Here is a 16,556-nt window from a genome sequence, read left to right on the forward strand (position 1 = left end):
CAAAGTTCTGCAACGCAAATTCACTGATTTGCATGCTAGTTGTCCATTGATAAGGGTGATCGATCAATCAATCAAACCAAACGTCTCAGCCATGATAGCACATTGCGGAGAGTCCGCTCTGTGATTAACTTAAAGTGGAACATCAAAGTCAGTCTCTCAACCACCTCATCACCTTGGATTCTAGCTGCTGTGGGAGCAGCTCACGTTCACTCACACCGACAGGACCGATACACCTTTAGGGGAAAAAGGGGAAGCGGCAACTTTGTCATACAGCTTTCACTACTGCTTTGTCCTGATACCAGCACACAGATGTGGAACAAACCCTTTTTTTAACGTCACTGACCCGGTGACTGATAACTTCCACTGATTCATCACAGCACCAGCAGAGAATATTGGCTCTGTGTGCTTCTCTGTGTCACGTGATGAGTCTCACAATGAGTCTGTCATGTAGCTTCTGGGTATGCTTTTTTAAATGACCATCAAGCACAGGAGCCCAGCTGTGAACTTGGCAGCTCGCTGTGGGCACTGCAGCAAATTGCAACAACTGGGCAGCAGCACAGGGGGCAGTTGGAAGATGGGAAGTTGCAGCAGCAACCCGAGGGCCACTGTGGGCATGAAGTCGTCTATGTTTCAATATGTTTCAATGTATTTGCAGGAGGGAATGACACGGAGCTGGACGTTATCTTTACTTGTGAAACCTGCCCCACCCTGTATCGCCCCAGCTAACGAGACACCGGTGTCTCCAGTCAGCTGGGGTGGAAAACACGAAAAAAAACAAAAAAACTGCGTCTTCGGGCAACTTCGATGAGGCAACCAGGTTGACGACAACTTCACGAACGTCATTCGTTACAGTGGTGTTTTATGTGACGGTGGCAGCGTCAAGTGCTCGGACTTTTAACACCCTGACAGAGCCCGAGTTACTCCAACCGTGTTTCAGACACAAGTCACTGGTGAACCAGTTCACAGTTTCACGTCTTGATACAAACGTCAAACACCTCGAAGTCAAACAGAATCAGCCTCCTCCCATCGGGGAAGTAACTTCACTTTATCGTTAGCTCCCTGCCTAGCTTTAATGTTAGCGAATTAGCCACCGGCTAATAAGTAAAGTTTAAGACGTTCAAAGTGAAAAGTCGCGGTGTAAACTTACCTTAAACGGTTTTTTTCTTGCCCTCGAGGATTTGATGTTCAACTGGAGAATTGTTTTTTTCTTCTTGGTGCCAATTTAAAAAATCTTTTCGCCCGTTTTTTCCGCTCAGCAGCGGAACCATCGACCGACTGACTGACACAGTCGTCAGGGAGCCGCAGTTAGTGCGGCACCGCACATCCGGTCAAGATTTTCAAAATAAGGTCAACGAGGAGGGAGGTCGAATTTTGTACATGCAAGTTCCCAGTGTGGTACAACTAAAACGTATACTGTAAATACAATTATCAGGTATTTGGACTAAATGTGAGTATTTATATCTTCTGCTACTTCAAATTTTCTTTTTAAACTGAAATGTACATATTAAAATGAATTTTTTGTTTATGAGTGTCATACTTAAATATAGAATACTATAATTCCAATCAGGGGCCAATTTGCAGCATAATTATTTCCACTTCTTATTAATTCCACTTTTACCGGTACCTTGCTCTTGAAATATTTCTACTATTTTGTGTGAGAAGTTGAACATAAATACAGGATCCTAATTTTTTTTCAACCACTGTAAATTGTATATTTCAGTCAAAATGAATAATATATGTGCGAGTATTTTGCTTGACATAGTTGTTCACTGGTGCCAAGCTGATTGTCAAAAACCTTTATTTTGACATTTCCGATCTTGTGCTATTGAAGACTGATTAGCTTTATGTAAACTACGGAGAGGCGCGCCTGTCTGACGTCACATCCTATAAAATAAGCTTCTGGCTGTAAACTGAGAACATGAGGAGTGAAATGAGGATTAGTTTGATTCCTCATAAAAGTTTGCACTCAGCAGAGAGAGAGAGAGATAAGATGACGTTTTGCTTTTCAGATCATTTTTCCACACACAGCAGACCAACATCATATTCCAATTAGAGACGTGTTTGCTATATATTGTTCAAACTCAAACCAATCAACATAAGTTCCTGGTTGCAGAACGGTGCCATGCAGAGACACACTAAACTGCCGTGGCAACTGCAACAATATAGGAGTAGAGGTCATTTGCCATTTGAAGAATTGAACTCTGATTAATCCAACAGTGCAGACAGATTACGTTCATCAAAGGCCACAGGCCCCCTTCGATGGTGAAGTGACAAAAAAACAAAACACAACTCCTCTATGTTTGCATGACATCAACTGGAATTTTATAAAGAATAGAAACAGATTAAGAGGAAATAAAGAGTTCTGTTACACAATCCGTAGATATCGATCTTCTAGTATTTTAAAGCAAAAAAAAAAAAAAGTCGTACAAAAGCAGCATTTAATCACCAAATGACAGTATACAGTACATCGGAATATGGTTGAACTCGGACAGCCCAACATTAGTGAAATAAAAATGCAGAATGTTTATTCGTCGGCAGAAAGTTCATTATTTCAGTCGCTGCAAGTAAAAGTTGCAGGATCAATATTAAAGTTAAACGCGAGCAGATAAGATGTCGGCATTCAAACTCAAAATGCATCATGGGATATCAGTTGAGTAAATAAAGTGATAATGTGCAATATAGTTCAGCACAGAATACAATCAATCACTGATAATGAATATATAAAAACATTATTAAATTAATTTATTCAAGGGTCATTATTGTTTTTTCCCTGTTAATTCTATCTATCTTAAGTATCACTTATCTATCAATAAATCGTATCTTAAACATTTTCATTACATCACTTGTACGTCACTGCTTTTATTTTTCCATATCTTTATTTCTATTCAGTTTTTCTTTTGAGCATCTATGTGGTAAGTCAGGTTTAAGATGTCAGTAATCATGCATAATGCTCATTGTTAATCCTTCTTGCTCACAATGGATTTTCGTATTTGGTTTTCCAACTGTCCAACTGAGTCTCGTCCCAAGGGTTCGTTCAATATTTTCTTATATCAAAGAGATATTTTTGGGGGGAACATTTATTCTGGGTTGAGAACTGATGCTGTTTCAAAATTTGATTTGACCTGATTGAACCCACATGCCAACATTTTTTTTCCTTTTTTCACATTAATACAAACAGTCACAAACTTTAAACTCTCCATAATCAGTATGACGTCATTGTTGATGTTCTCCCCTCCAGCAGTGGGGTTATTGCCCATCAGAGAGAGCAGTCCTTCATTCCACAGTTGGGCTAAAAAATAAGTGTGGGTGGTCCTTTTTAAATTTATTTTTTACCCCACATGCCCGACTGGTGGACCCTGTAATATTGTACAGGAATTCTTTATGAGTCAATTACATCAGCTCACTTCCAGGTGGCGGCAGTGGGGCGAATGCCTGCACTGCCCTTGTTTCCCTTTGACCCCAGCGACTGACCTGATCGGCTCCGCAGGTCACGCTCGGCATTCTCGCTCTGCGCCTGCTCCTCGTCGTACCTGGTCACACAGAGGAGGAGTTAAGAGTGAGTGGTGTTCAGCGTTACACGCAAGTGTGTTCCTGTCGTCCCCTCTGTTTGTCTTTACGTGGAACAAAGGGGGCTTGACTCAAACCATAACCCCCCCGGTTACCAAAAATCAGAGGGGGCCACCATGCATATTTGCCCTTCGATAGCTCAGTTGGTAGAGCGGAGGACTGTAGTGATAATAACAGGTATCCTTAGGTCGCTGGTTCAATTCCGGCTCGAAGGAGTGGAATTTTACTCTGTACGGCTAACGACATCAGTCAATGCCCTCCTGGTTAGCACAAAGCACACATTACCTCAGAACACTAGGTTAACAGCCACAGCAAATAAAAGACCCTTTAAATATGACACCAAATTTGGTATTTTACCCAAACTTTAGTCTAACAAACTCAAGTAATATAGTAAAAAGAAAATCTAAAAAGTACTCTTTAAAACCCCTTATCAATTCACTGAGATTTGCTGACCGAACAGGAACTAGGGGTTGCTTAGAAACCAGTACAAGCAGAGAGGGTTGATGCCCCTTGTGCCGAGCAGATGTTGAACAGATTTGTTTTGACAGATGCTGCTTTTTCAAACTGGATTTACCCGGTGAGTCATGGATCTCTCGCCACTGCTGCCGCAACAGACCTCTTCTGCTTCAGCTGAGCCAAACATAACCAGCGTGTTTTCCATTCCGCTCAATGGGGCAGCTTTCGTTCTCGGGGGCCGTGTTATTATTCACGGCGCTCAATCCTTTCTTCTAATTTGCCTCCATTCATTTGAAAGCTGCCAACCATATTTGAACCAGAAAACGTAGGTGGTCTGTTGTAGCTACTACAGTTCTCCACTCTACCAACTGTGCTCAACTCAAACAATGTCCACCCTGTTAGCATGAACGATTATTGTCTGTAAACCCATCAACTCATCCCTTCGATAGCTCAGTTGGTAGAGCGGAGGACTGTAGCGGTGATGCCAGGCATCCTTAGGTCGCTGGTTCAATTCCGGCTCGAAGGAGTGAATTATTGATAACTAGCCATGTGGCTTTATAGATGGCACCACAAGACTATACACAACTCAATAGACATTCCTGGATCCCAAATGATGTATCAAATGTATAAAAATATCTTTCCTAATTATCTCACCAACTAAATGATGGCTCACTGTGAAGTTTGGCAAACTGTGAAGTTTGGTGCACATGTTCATGTGCACCAAACTTTTGATGACTCATCCTCCCCAGAGGATGAGTCATCAAAAGTGTTGTGTTATTTTTTGGATACAGGTCTTCGATCTAAAAATATAAGAGGTTGAGGGAGAGAAAAGTTTTCATGACGAGTTTGCATGTGACTATGCTGCTATCTGCTTTCGAAAGCAGATGAGGTCAAAGTTCACTCAAAGGACCATGTTTAACCTACTTGTCTTAACCAGTTGTACTCTAACAAAACACTGAATGAATAAAAGTACTCAGGGAAAATTCCATAAACTTACAAGTTAAGTAATCCTCATTTACTAGTTCAGATTATGTATGCTGAACCATAGGCACTGACATACGGTTACTACACCTGTTTGTATGTACAGTACATGACGTACTGTCATACGTCCAAAATAGTATGCTCGAGTAACAGTCCTGGAGTCACTAAAGCCTCCAGGGAAACATCATCTGGGGACTAACTGAAGTTTCAGTAAGGGACTGACTGATGTTGTTAGCTGCACAAAGTAAGCCAGCGTAGTTAAAATGCCATTCCTTCGAGCCGGATTTGAACCAGCGACCTAAGGATGCCTGGTGTAACCGCTACAGTCCTCCGCTCTACCAACTGAGCTATCGAAGGTTGAAAAGAGAGAGAAAACACCTACGCCTCAGTAACTAGTCAGCAGACTGTGAGTGATATTTTTAGCTGCTGCTCTAGAGTGTGTCCAAGTGTAACCGATAGACCTCGGTGTCACTCACAGGACTTGATAGTTGCCCAAGGCTTCTCGAGGTGGGCTGCGATTCCAGCGGCAGTCTGGGATTTCCCCGTTGGGCGTGACGATGTTGAGGGTGTCGTTGATGAGGTTGTACTTCAGGATGCGGTCGTTGGCCGTGCTGGATGTCAGCGAGGGGGAGGCATTGACCTGGGGAGAGATACAGAAAATTACGTTTGCATCAAAACAGAAATTGGGTTCACAGCATCTGGTCGGAGCTTAATGTTCTGTAGGGCTTCTTCATAAACCCACAATCAAAACAACACTAGATACACACTGGGAAACTTACATGGATGTCCAACAGGATTAATTCTGGTATCAAAAAGCACACACTTCCTTGAGGTGATTATAGAGACACAAAGACTTCTATTGTTATTTTATTGTTGTGCCTCGGCTGCGTGCGAACATAATTTTATAACTTCGCAACGGTCAACCCAAAAACAGAGCAAGTTGCAGGACTAGCGAGTGAAAGAAAAAGTTCTCCTTGACTAGGTTTTGTGGCACATGTTTGATCCGTCTGTCACCGAGGAGCGCTCGTGGCCTACAACCACCCGGGTGGCGACCAGAAATAGATCCGATTTGGTGTCTGTGAACAGAAATAGTTGAGACCTAGCCTGGAAACCCAGCAAACTCATTGTGCAGCTGTCAGAATGAGCTCAGTAAAAAAAGGTGACAGCTACTCAACAAGCACAATGTTTAGTAAGTAAAAGAAACAACAATGACAAGGGCGTCAATATTTTCAGCAAATAGCCTGTACCAGCCTGTATCTGTTGGTACAATAATACACTAAATGGGTTAAAGAAGCGCCTTTGGCACACATTTCAATATGGAGAAGGCACACGTCCAAACAGACACACACGAAGATCAACCTCCAGCGCATTTAAAGTTGCTTAACAGTCAAAGTAAAAGTGGAGTCACTGTGCAAGCATGATAAGTATCTCTGGGCTTGGTGAAAATATGTAACTTGCTGCCTTCAGGAACGAAGCGAAAACATGTTTTTATACAGCAGATGTAAAAAAAATTGAGTCATTTAAGCCCTTTGAGTCTGTAGGTGTGTAAGTAAGTACATAATAAACTCCTGTGTTAAATGACTCACCTCGATAAGCCACGGCTTCAGCTTGTCATCGATGATGATGTCATACCCGTAACATTCAAAACAGTGCTTGTCATTGTTCATCACAGGCTGGGAGAGGAGAGAGACAGAGGCCAGATTAGGGAATTGAGGAATTAGTGATTGTGATATGTGTCCTTCTGACTTTATAATGCACCAGATGAAGCGAGGAAGGTAGAAATTATTAGCACAGCTGCTTGTGTATAGTGGCCGTGGAGGGAAAGTGGATCAGATGCAGAAAGGAGAAGTATGCATTAACCTGAGCGCACTGTTGACTTAAAAACAAACATACATAATCATATCAAGGTAGTATTACAGCTACACAACATATCAAGTGTGTACAAGTCCCACAATTTTTGTATTTCTTCAAAGTCAATCACCATATGAGAGTAACTTCTGCATGGTGTCGTCTACTTACCGCCACAGCTTTCAGCGACTGCACCACAATCCAGTGGATCTGGTCGAACAGTCGGCCGGTCACCTCCTTCCCTCTGGTGCTCTCTAGGTACAAACGGAGGTTACTGACCGTCCACTTGCCTCCATGGACGTGGTTGTAGTCGTCCTGCATTAAAGGCACACAGTCTGACTATATTTCTTTTCTTTTTTTAGGAAGTTCTGGTGCAAACAGATGAACTAGATCAACTCTGAGAGGAATATCGTTACCAACAACAGAGATTCAACAGTGTCTTTTTGATCTAGTCTGCAAAACTATATCATATATAATCAGCCAACAGAATACTTGAAAAAAAGAAAAGAAAGGGGCCAATCCATCAATTTTACACATTATTCTGTATGCTCATCACAGAAAAATACTTAGCTATGGAAACTGTGGTATTCATTGAAAGGAGCTTTTTGTCCCATACTAGTGACAAAAATTCAGGATATTTTTCGACCTCTGCCGAGACCCCCAAAAATATGGCAGCGCAATACTGAATTGATGGAATACCCCTTTAAATTTCGAAGAGGACCAGATACATAATTATACAGACTTACCCCATGTTTTTGGATGGCCACATTCGTGAGGTGAACAAACATGTTATCCAGTTCACTTGTACTGGGCGTGTACTTCACTGTGCAGAACCGACAGAAGCCGAGCGTGTACCTGCAGAGTTAAACAACAGAGAGAGAGAGAGAGTGAGAGAGAGTTATCAATAAACAACTTAAATGACACAAGTAATAGGCTGTAAAAAAAAATATTTTGCGGATATGTTTTAATATCATAAGATAATGCTAGTAGCCAGGGCTTACATGTAGCACTTCAGGGGCCGGTAGGTGGTCACCAAGACGTAGAGACGCAGGTCAAACTTTTTCCCTCCTATCAGCAGAGGATTGTCAATGTACAGGGAGATCACGTATGCTTCCTTACCACTAGCGGCTGCTACAAACCTGCGGGGGCAAAAAGGAAGACATCAAGCGTCAGTAGACCAAGAAAACGGGGATAATAGAAAACACAATGTATGAAAGGTGAAAGCTCACTCGAAAAACGCTTCACTGGCTGCGGCCAGGTGCGCAACAGCGATGTCTTTTGTGAACTCACGTGGAGGTGCGACTGTCTCGGGACCACTTCTTTATCTGCGACAGTTTGTTGATGAGGAAGATGCCCTTGCCCTGGGCCTTTCCACATGGCTTCATGATCCAGGTGCTAGACGGATTCTTGCGATACTCCTCCACGAACAAGTTGTAATCGGCCGGGAGCATGAACGTCACTGGGACAAAATCTGCACGAAAACACAGAGGAAGTAAGAATGTCATATATGAATAATGTGTGTTTATGATGTGGGGTAGATAAATACACATGCATTTTTAAAACTAAGGTCTAATAGATACCGAGATATATGTATTTCCCATTCTCGTCCTTCTCTGCCAGCGGGCTGCTTTCCTTCTCCAGCTCCTTGCGATAGCGTTTGATGTTCTTGATCATCAGGTCCTTCCTGGTCAGCTCGTAGTGGTTGGGGAAGTGGTTCACCATCTGGTCGTCTGACAGGCGGTAGCCGGTGTCCACGCTGAACACATTCCTGATGGTCTGGATGCTCATCCTGCATTGTGTGTACAAATAAAGTAGTAAAACAACATAGACAACCTATCAATGTATAATTGATACTTTAAAAGGGAGCTAAAGACCTTGCTTTTCGGACAGGCTTTTGGGTAACTTGGTATGTACCAGGCCCATCATTTTATTTAACTATATTTTTTCATTTTAAAATTATTTGCACTGCTTTTATTGTGTTTGATAATTGTACATTGGACTGCTTTTATTACTTGTATTACTATTGCTATGTAAAGAACTTTGTGACATGTGTATGTGAAAATCGCTATAGAAATAATGTATGTGATATTATTATATTATTATTATTATTATTACTATAATAACATACTGCCGCCACTTTTCTGCAGAGTGACTACTTCAGGTACATATTGCTTATTTGTGAGAAGCATTTTGAATGCTTTGCTTATATGGAGTACTTTTATTTCATCCTACAGGTACTTTGACATGAGCAAATAATCTGAGGAGTACTTTTTTCCACCATTGCTTTCACATATATGATGCTTACAAATATATATATATATTGTCCAAAGACTAAAGGATGCAGGTGCAATATGGATGTAAAACCCTACCAGTAGAAATGCCAGTCCTCGCTCTCTGTGACTGGGATCCATTCCCTCTTCTCAAAATTGTTGATGAGCACCGACTTCTCGATATCCGTCACCCACTTCACCTTCCCGGCCATGGTGCCTCCCGCTGGGCTGCAGCACAGCAGGCAGCGGGTCACAAAAAGGCAAATGCACATAAACGAGCAGACAAGGGGCTGCAGACATGTGGGGACAGGTGCATGTTGCACTGTGCACTGGAGCACCCACCTGGAAATCAATGTCTGCAAAACAGCCAGTCATCAGCATCAGCTAGCCGGGCAGGCTCGGGTGTTAGCAGGCGGCGGCTGCTGCTGGACCCTCCCCGGTCTGCTGCAGAGGCTGGGCGGGCATCATCACCGCTGTTGTCTCCGATGCTCCGTCCTCATCTGCCGGACTCACAGCTCGAGCACCACGGCGGCGGCAGCGCGGTTAGCTGTCATCGCCGTTAGCAAACCTTTCCGCCCATGTTAGCTTCTTTTATCACCGATGCTATCAACGAGCTAAAGTTATTGACGACGACGTGAAGCGGAGCGAGTGACGAAACGAGCTCCGCGGACAAACTGCTCTTCACAATAAAAGTCTGCTGTTGTCAACTACACACGCGAACACTTCACTAAATGATTTCAAGATTAAAATTCTACGTATATATACGTATTATCTTTTTTAATGTCAAAAACAAAACGACCCCGTTGTGGGCTCGACCTTTCCCGGGAAGAATAACCTAGCAACGGAGGACGCAGTGAGGTCATTGCAGCGTGTCATTACCACAGACTATCGTTAGGGGCCAGTGTTGGACAGTCTGTGTATTACACCATTATATTATTAGACTCATGTGTATTAGTATTATAATGTATTGTAATATATAATAAGTCTTCAGATTAATGTTATTATTCCTTTATATGCTACACCCACACATATTGCATCCATGTGTAAATGCAAACTGCAGCACTTCATGTATGAAAGAGAAAAACTTGGATTTCCTGGTGAATCATTAGATTTTATTGTGCAGATATTTTCCAAACATATAAACATAGAAAACCTTTATAGATATTGTATTTTTTTCTAATTTCATGTTTGAGCATGTTTTCTTTTTTCAAATCTCATTTTCTCCATCTTTAGATAGATAGATAGATAGATAGATAGATCATTTGAATGTATCTTCTGCTTTAGGAGATGAATCACATTATTTTTCATGTCGCCATCTGGTGGCCACTCTCGGTAGTAGCAGCAGGTAAAGGTGTGGCCAATCCCCATTTGTGGCAGTTACCTGAGAGCAACAAGATTAAAGGACGCTGCTGTAAGTAGAGGAAAACAAACCTTACAAATATTCCTTTATTTTTTGTAATCATTTCCAATCAATTCTGATCATTATGTCTTTATGTTCATTAAAGGGCGGCGTCGACTTTAATCTACAGAAAAGGTGAGTTTTACTTTCTCTTTTTAATTGTGCGTTGACACGTTTATGGCCAGGACACAGGAGGCATTAATATTAGATTCATATCTATTACAATATGATACAGTATACAAATTAATTTTTAAATGTAGTTGTAGAGTTTGAATTATTGCATGTCTGTGGATTTAATGTGTAATTTAATATGTGATCTTCAAAACGACCTTTGTTTGCTTTGGGTGAGAAGAATGATTTCACCCCTTTGTTGTGACAATATGGTAAACTAGTATTATCTTTTCTTGATTTAAACTCAGTAACCATCCTCAGATTACCATTTCACAATTGTGAGTGATTATATTAGCCAGGATTCCACATTTTTTGGCTTAAATTTCATATTTATTTCTTCAAATTGGCTCTAACACAAAGGATCTCCTCAGGATATATGAGAATTTCTAGATGTACAAACATTTAATGTAATAAAAGTAGATTTTGAGCCGGTGATGTTTTATTTCTTCTTGGTGAGGGGTTTAAAAAACAGGCAGTTTGGATGATTTGAGTTATGGAAATGGAGCATTTGCATTCGGGCACAGGATTGCAGGCACAACAGGAACTGGTCTAGCTGCAGTTGCGTGTTGTAGGCTGCCAACCTGCAACACGTCAGATGTTTAAGCATATGGTGATAAAGGTAGATTAAATGCAGACTGTGTCCATTTGGGAGCAGAAACACACTTCACAGTAGACAGTAGTAAGTGGACTACAACATTTGCACTTCGTCCAATAGATGAGGTAATCTCTTCAAGCCCAGGAGAGCCTGTTTTATCAACATGGATTCTCGCCTCACTAACACAGCCGCCCCCTATCCTGGTAACATGAGCCACTATTTACACAGCCTGTTTATGAATGTTGGGGAGTCAAGGAAGGATGACGCATAGAAACTGTCAAACCACACGGAGCCATTACTGTATGTGTCCTGCACGGCTTATGAAGCTCTAATACTTGTACCAATATGAATTATTTGCATAATACCGGTTCCTTTTCCTCAGAAGACAACGATGGTGGAACAAACAAGACAGCCGAGACGTGTCGTCTCTCTCCAGGCTGGACCTGGTGAGGTGGACACGGGCGCCCTGTATGACGTTAACCTCAGGTACAGCAAGAGGCCCCTTCCCCACGCAAGTGTGACTGTTAATAACAACAACAACACACAGTTCAGACACACACACACCTCGGGCAACGGACCATGTGGGATCAGTTGTACCAAAAACAAACACTATCAAAATGTTTTTTGTTAGGGGAATCACCTGTGTCTGGATGGATTATTCAATGTGTTTTTGTGCTGGTATTTGATGAATATGACAAAAAGTACTTTTCCTAGATGTTCCTAACAAACGTCCATGTTAAGATTCTGTCTGATAACATTTTCCCGACAAATCCAACAGAAGAAAATGCATAAAAACAAAGTAACTGAACAAAATCTCTTCCTGTTCCTGCTTCAGAATCAGTGACCGGACTGTTCGTGCGTTCGCCCGCCAGTTGGCTGCAATCGGAGACCAGCTGGACCGGGAGTGGACCGGCAGACGGGCCAGCAGGCTACCGACTCCTCTACACATGCTGAGACCTGCTCAGGCGCTGACCAGGACCATGTATCGGTGAGAAGAAATGTCCATTTTTCATGTTATTCCACTCGTCGCATCTGTGTTCGACTGGCTGTAACCTCTGGTGGTGTTCTGTTCCAGGGACATCCACAGCCAGTTATGGGGCATCCAGGGTCTCTCTGCTGCACTGAAGGCCTGGTTTGTGAGCACCGCGGCTGGGCCGGGTGTCCTCAGAGCTGAAGCCTGGACAGCCTGGGTAACACTCATTCTTCTATGGCATAATACTTGACCTTTAGTCATATCAGCCTAGCGTAAAGTCTTCATTATGATATTTCTTTGTATGTTTTTAATGCTTGGCATTGCCATTTTCGCAAAATTGAAACTGATGTGGCACAATGTGATACCAGACATTCTAACATTTGCAGCTTATATTAAAGCAGAGAAACAAACTGTTCACCTCATATTTTTTTGTTATCATATAATTCGTTTTTTGAAAAGCTGGAAATAACAGAACCCTTAAAATGCTTAAGATACTGATAATCACTTTTAAGCTGTTTTCAAAAATAGTTTGCCTTTTCATATTTTCCGGACTTTTTCCAGCGCAACATTTGTTGACATTTGCGTTCTCACAAACATCCCCGCTGGAAAAGTTGGGGAAAATATCTGGACTTCAGTGTATGTCTGACAGCAGCTCTAATAAGGCGAAATTGAAGAAATCTCTATGTCTACGATTTGATAGTATAATTTATATGAGTGCAAAAAAATATATTTTTCTCTGTGCAAAATGCGCCATTGCTCAGAATTTAGACAAAATATATAAATCATTGTATTTTATCTTTGGCAACATTTTGTTTTCCGAAGTTCCCAAGTCTTCAGAATAGTTGTGTTTCATCTCGCAGGTGTCCGGTTTCAAACCGATAACCTGCACTGACTGGACCAGAGGAGCCCTTGTGACTGTGGCACTGGTGGCTGCAGTAACCCTCCTCGGTGCCGCGTGGATGGAACAGAAATCCTAAAAGGGGCCATAAGCAGGACTCTCCAGCCATTACATGTTTGACAAAAAAAAAAAAAAGTTGTTTGCAAAGGAGTGATAATTAATGCTTACTTGATTTGTTTCTGCTGTTTACTTTGAATTCTCCTTTTTTATACTATTTTAATGAGTGGTATTGAAGACTCTGAACAGCTTCCTGGGCAACAGAAGTAAAAAAAATTTTTTATAGCCTTAGCCATGGAGTTGGCCAGTATAATGTAGCACTGACAAAGATGTCAAAGATGTATCAGTGTCAAAAACACGTTTCCGTGACTGGACTGTTGCCGGACTGCAGTCATTTTGTATGCAGAAGAGTTTCTTACTGGTTTAAGAGCCACAGATTGATTTTTTTTTGTACCCTGGGTTAATATAAAATGAAGGGAGCTGGACTTTCTGTTGCAGATTTGAAACTGCTTTTCACATAATGCTAATAAAATTCATAATGACTAAATGTTGCAGTCTCTTTAATAAAAAAAATTATCAATTTAATTACAGAGTAATAAACAAACAAGACCCTTAAGAAGCAACCACAGGAGCTTAGCAGGTTTAGCTGGTCAGGACAGAGGCCCATTATTTTACTGAGTCCACGCTTCAGTCCTCGTAGGTGGTGACCTGCACTTGTGTGTACGTCTTGAAGGCCTTCATGTTGCACTTCTGCAGCGTGGCGCCGAGCTGCTTGCCTGGCCCGACCTCGTAGGTGTGAGGGAACCGCTCTCCCTGCGTCCGCTCGTAGACCTCGTGCAGGGTCTGCTCCCACTTCACGGGCGACACCAGCTGCTTCACCAGCTGCCGGCGCACATGACTCTCGTTCATGTAGCGCTTGCCGTCGACGTTGGAGTACACGTTGATCTCGGGACGCCGCACCTGAACATAGGATAAACCAGGAAGTTAGATGATAAGTTGTAGCTGTTACAGTTGGTTCAGAAAGAAATTATTATGCGAAATGTGGATGAAGTTAATGTAAGAGGGGCAGGTTGATGACAAGTTTGTTTTAGGGTTGTAACCAATTATTATTTATATTATTAATTAATCTGCAGATTATTGTCTCAATGAATTCATTAATAAAAACAAGGCAACATTTACGCTTTTATACTACATTACAAAATATTAAAATAAGCAATGAAATAAGCAAAACACTGACAATATTATATTAAAATCAGTTGCATTATATTATAACAAATAAATATATTTTAATATTTAGTTGTGGTTGTGTTTTATTTTTATTTATAGTTATTTATCATTAAGTGTATGGTTAAATTGTAAAGTATCACTCCTCTTTCTTTGTCATCAGGGTTTGATAATCTTGGGAGTCGGTGCCAAATGTTTTTTTAAATATATATATATATCAGCCAATATATCTGTATCTGAAATATTTTACTCCCTAATATTAGTATAGGCATTGGTCCCCCCCCAAAAATCAATATCGGTCGGGGTCTAATAAATAAATAAAAACACCAGTAAAGGGTTGAAGCAGTCTGACCGACCTCCACCTGTCTGAGAACCTCTCGGAGGGGTTCAGCGGCCGACGCCATCAGCTCCGTATGAAAAGCTCCGCTGACCGGGAGAGGTTTGGTCCTCATGAACTGGAGACGCCTCGAGTTCTGCTGTAGGAAATCCAGAGCCTGGTAAAGAGGACACAGCTCCGATTAAAGACACAGCACAAGACAAGCTCAGACAGAGCAGCTCTGACCTATAACAGGTGGTTAGTTGCATTTATGATTTTGGGTTTGTTCTCCATACCTGTTGGTGTCCTGCGATGACCCTGCCGTCAGGGAACAGATAGTTGGCCACGGAGCACACGGGCTCCTTGACGCCCACGCTCTTGCAGTGCTCCTTAGCCTGCAGACAAGCATATTTATACTGCGCCAGACGTCTGCCGACGACCGACAGCATCCCACCGGGGACCAGCTCTGATGCTTTCTGCATGGCCTCCGCGCGCACCTTGACCACGTACAGAGCTAAAAGACACAGCAAGGGTCAGTAGTTGTTTTTTTTTTTTTAATAAGCCACAGCTTTGTTCCACACAAGATGGGAAATATGTCATGTTTACCCTCTGCAAAGTCCATGGCACCAGAAAAGACCAGAGCGGCAAATTCTCCAACACTGAATCCTGCAGCGGCGACGCACGTCTCAATAGCCTGCGGACATAATAAAAAACTATTTAGTAATAATGATGAGACTAATAGTCTATTAATCAATCAGGCAAAAAAAAAAAGATTTAATAATTTTGACAATCACTTGATCGTTTATGAATCAAATATGCCAAATGTCAACTAGCTGCTTCTCTGTGTTTTGTGTAAAGGTAAAATCTTAGGCACATTTTTAAAAATACTTTATATATTTGATAATACCAAAAAAATGATTGTTAGTTGGCTTATTATAACAACAATACAACTGACAATGATTTAAAAACAGTTAGCAGCTGTCCAATTATTTCCTGTCGATCGACCGCAGATGCATCGACTAGTCGACTAATCGACTGTGTGTCAGCGACCTTCGGGTTCTCGATGTTGAGCCTCTCCACCGCGGCCAGCGAGGTGACGAACACCGCCGGCTGACAGTGGACCGTCTTCGCCAGCTCCTCCTCGGGCCCCTCCAGGCACAGGGACAGCAGGTCGTAGCCCAGGATGCCCTGGGCGGCCGCGAACATGTCCTTGACGTTGGGGTACTTCAGGAGCCCCCTGCCCATGCCCACAAACTGGCTGCCCTGCCCGGGGAAGAGGAACACGGAGCAGCCGCTGGGGTCCTTCCGGCGACCCGCGCTCCGCTCCCGCACCGCGGCCGGATCTCTGTCCGACGGAGGAGCGGAGGTTTCCGGCGGCGGGCGGCGAGTAGCGTCCGAGGAGCCGCGCCGGCCGGGGGACAGTCTCCGGCACAGGGAGACCGCAGAGCTGACCTTCCCCCTGGAGGAGGCTGATGCGATGCTGACGACCGCTGGTGGCAACATGGTGAACTCCTCACCTGACGGTGACTTCGCGGGTTAAATGAAATCCATAACCCTCCCCGATATAAACCGATTTATTTGCTAAAAAGATCAATTTTGTGAGCCGTTCGACAGCCAGCGTGACAGAGTCCCGGGCGCCGCCATGTTGTCTGAACTAGGCGGAGTTACACTGTTTTCCTTCCGGGTCATTGTCCAGCTCATATGTGCTCGAGCGCCCCCCTCAGGTCAGATTATGTCATCATTTTATGATTATTTATAATTTTATCAAAATAAATCACCCCAATGATAGCAATGATTCATATTGAGCTGTATAGTTGAATTTAGTTTAAAAAAATACATTTATGCATGTTCATATAGATAG

At 42.5% G+C, this 16,556-nt stretch overlaps 4 protein-coding genes and 3 non-coding genes across 13 annotated transcripts in view; 3 read left to right on the plus strand and 4 right to left on the minus strand.

The window, feature by feature from the left end:
* pacsin2 (protein kinase C and casein kinase substrate in neurons 2) overlaps positions 1 to 1,310 on the minus strand; it is a 17,879-nt gene extending 16,569 nt beyond the window's left edge. For 3 of the 6 annotated variants that reach the window (XM_035650243.2, XM_035650203.2, XM_035650213.2), the window contains exon 1: positions 1,148 to 1,310. The gene's annotated coding sequence lies outside the window, so the exon portion shown is untranslated. Of the gene's footprint in view, positions 6 to 1,147 lie in introns of those variants that run through there. The other 3 variants (XM_035650251.2, XM_035650234.2, XM_035650231.2) reach the window with 3 other exon arrangements.
* Positions 1,311 to 2,295: 985 nt separating this feature from the next.
* ttll1 (tubulin tyrosine ligase-like family, member 1) lies at positions 2,296 to 9,957 on the minus strand. The gene is made up of 10 exons (XM_035619287.2): positions 9,465 to 9,957; positions 9,222 to 9,350; positions 8,433 to 8,641; positions 8,143 to 8,323; positions 7,854 to 7,991; positions 7,599 to 7,707; positions 7,024 to 7,167; positions 6,591 to 6,677; positions 5,481 to 5,644; positions 2,296 to 3,530 (listed from the first exon to the last, which is right to left on the minus strand). Exons 2-10 carry the CDS (start codon positions 9,332 to 9,334, stop codon positions 3,401 to 3,403), a joined length of 1,275 nt encoding a protein of 424 aa, XP_035475180.2. The 5' UTR covers positions 9,335 to 9,350; positions 9,465 to 9,957; the 3' UTR covers positions 2,296 to 3,400.
* Positions 3,696 to 3,782, plus strand: trnay-gua. The gene is given in 2 exon segments: positions 3,696 to 3,732; positions 3,747 to 3,782. It is a non-coding gene; the product is annotated as a tRNA-Tyr (tRNA).
* On the plus strand, positions 4,463 to 4,549 carry trnay-gua. The gene is given in 2 exon segments: positions 4,463 to 4,499; positions 4,514 to 4,549. It is a non-coding gene; the product is annotated as a tRNA-Tyr (tRNA).
* Positions 5,275 to 5,361, minus strand: trnay-gua. The gene is given in 2 exon segments: positions 5,275 to 5,310; positions 5,325 to 5,361. It is a non-coding gene; the product is annotated as a tRNA-Tyr (tRNA).
* A 486-nt stretch (positions 9,958 to 10,443) lies between the features above and the next one.
* bik (BCL2 interacting killer) lies at positions 10,444 to 13,702 on the plus strand. Of its 2 annotated transcripts, none has more exons than XM_035616585.2 (6): positions 10,444 to 10,533; positions 10,628 to 10,656; positions 11,670 to 11,773; positions 12,123 to 12,275; positions 12,363 to 12,477; positions 13,121 to 13,702. In XM_035616585.2, exons 3-6 carry the CDS (start codon positions 11,679 to 11,681, stop codon positions 13,235 to 13,237), a joined length of 480 nt encoding a protein of 159 aa, XP_035472478.1. In that variant the 5' UTR covers positions 10,444 to 10,533; positions 10,628 to 10,656; positions 11,670 to 11,678; the 3' UTR covers positions 13,238 to 13,702. The 2 variants fall into 2 exon arrangements, with proteins under 2 accessions (XP_035472478.1, XP_035472484.1); XM_035616591.2 differs by having other exon boundaries at positions 10,487 to 10,533; positions 11,673 to 11,773.
* On the minus strand, positions 13,699 to 16,357 carry mcat (malonyl CoA:ACP acyltransferase (mitochondrial)). The gene is made up of 5 exons (XM_035616572.2): positions 15,746 to 16,357; positions 15,302 to 15,389; positions 14,992 to 15,209; positions 14,736 to 14,873; positions 13,699 to 14,115 (listed from the first exon to the last, which is right to left on the minus strand). Exons 1-5 carry the CDS (start codon positions 16,196 to 16,198, stop codon positions 13,843 to 13,845), a joined length of 1,170 nt encoding a protein of 389 aa, XP_035472465.1. The 5' UTR covers positions 16,199 to 16,357; the 3' UTR covers positions 13,699 to 13,842.
* Between the last annotated feature and the right edge of the window lie 199 nt (positions 16,358 to 16,556).

The sequence above is a fragment of the Scophthalmus maximus genome, chromosome 12, assembly GCF_022379125.1.
Source record: "Scophthalmus maximus strain ysfricsl-2021 chromosome 12, ASM2237912v1, whole genome shotgun sequence".
Lineage (NCBI taxonomy): Eukaryota > Metazoa > Chordata > Actinopteri > Pleuronectiformes > Scophthalmidae > Scophthalmus > Scophthalmus maximus.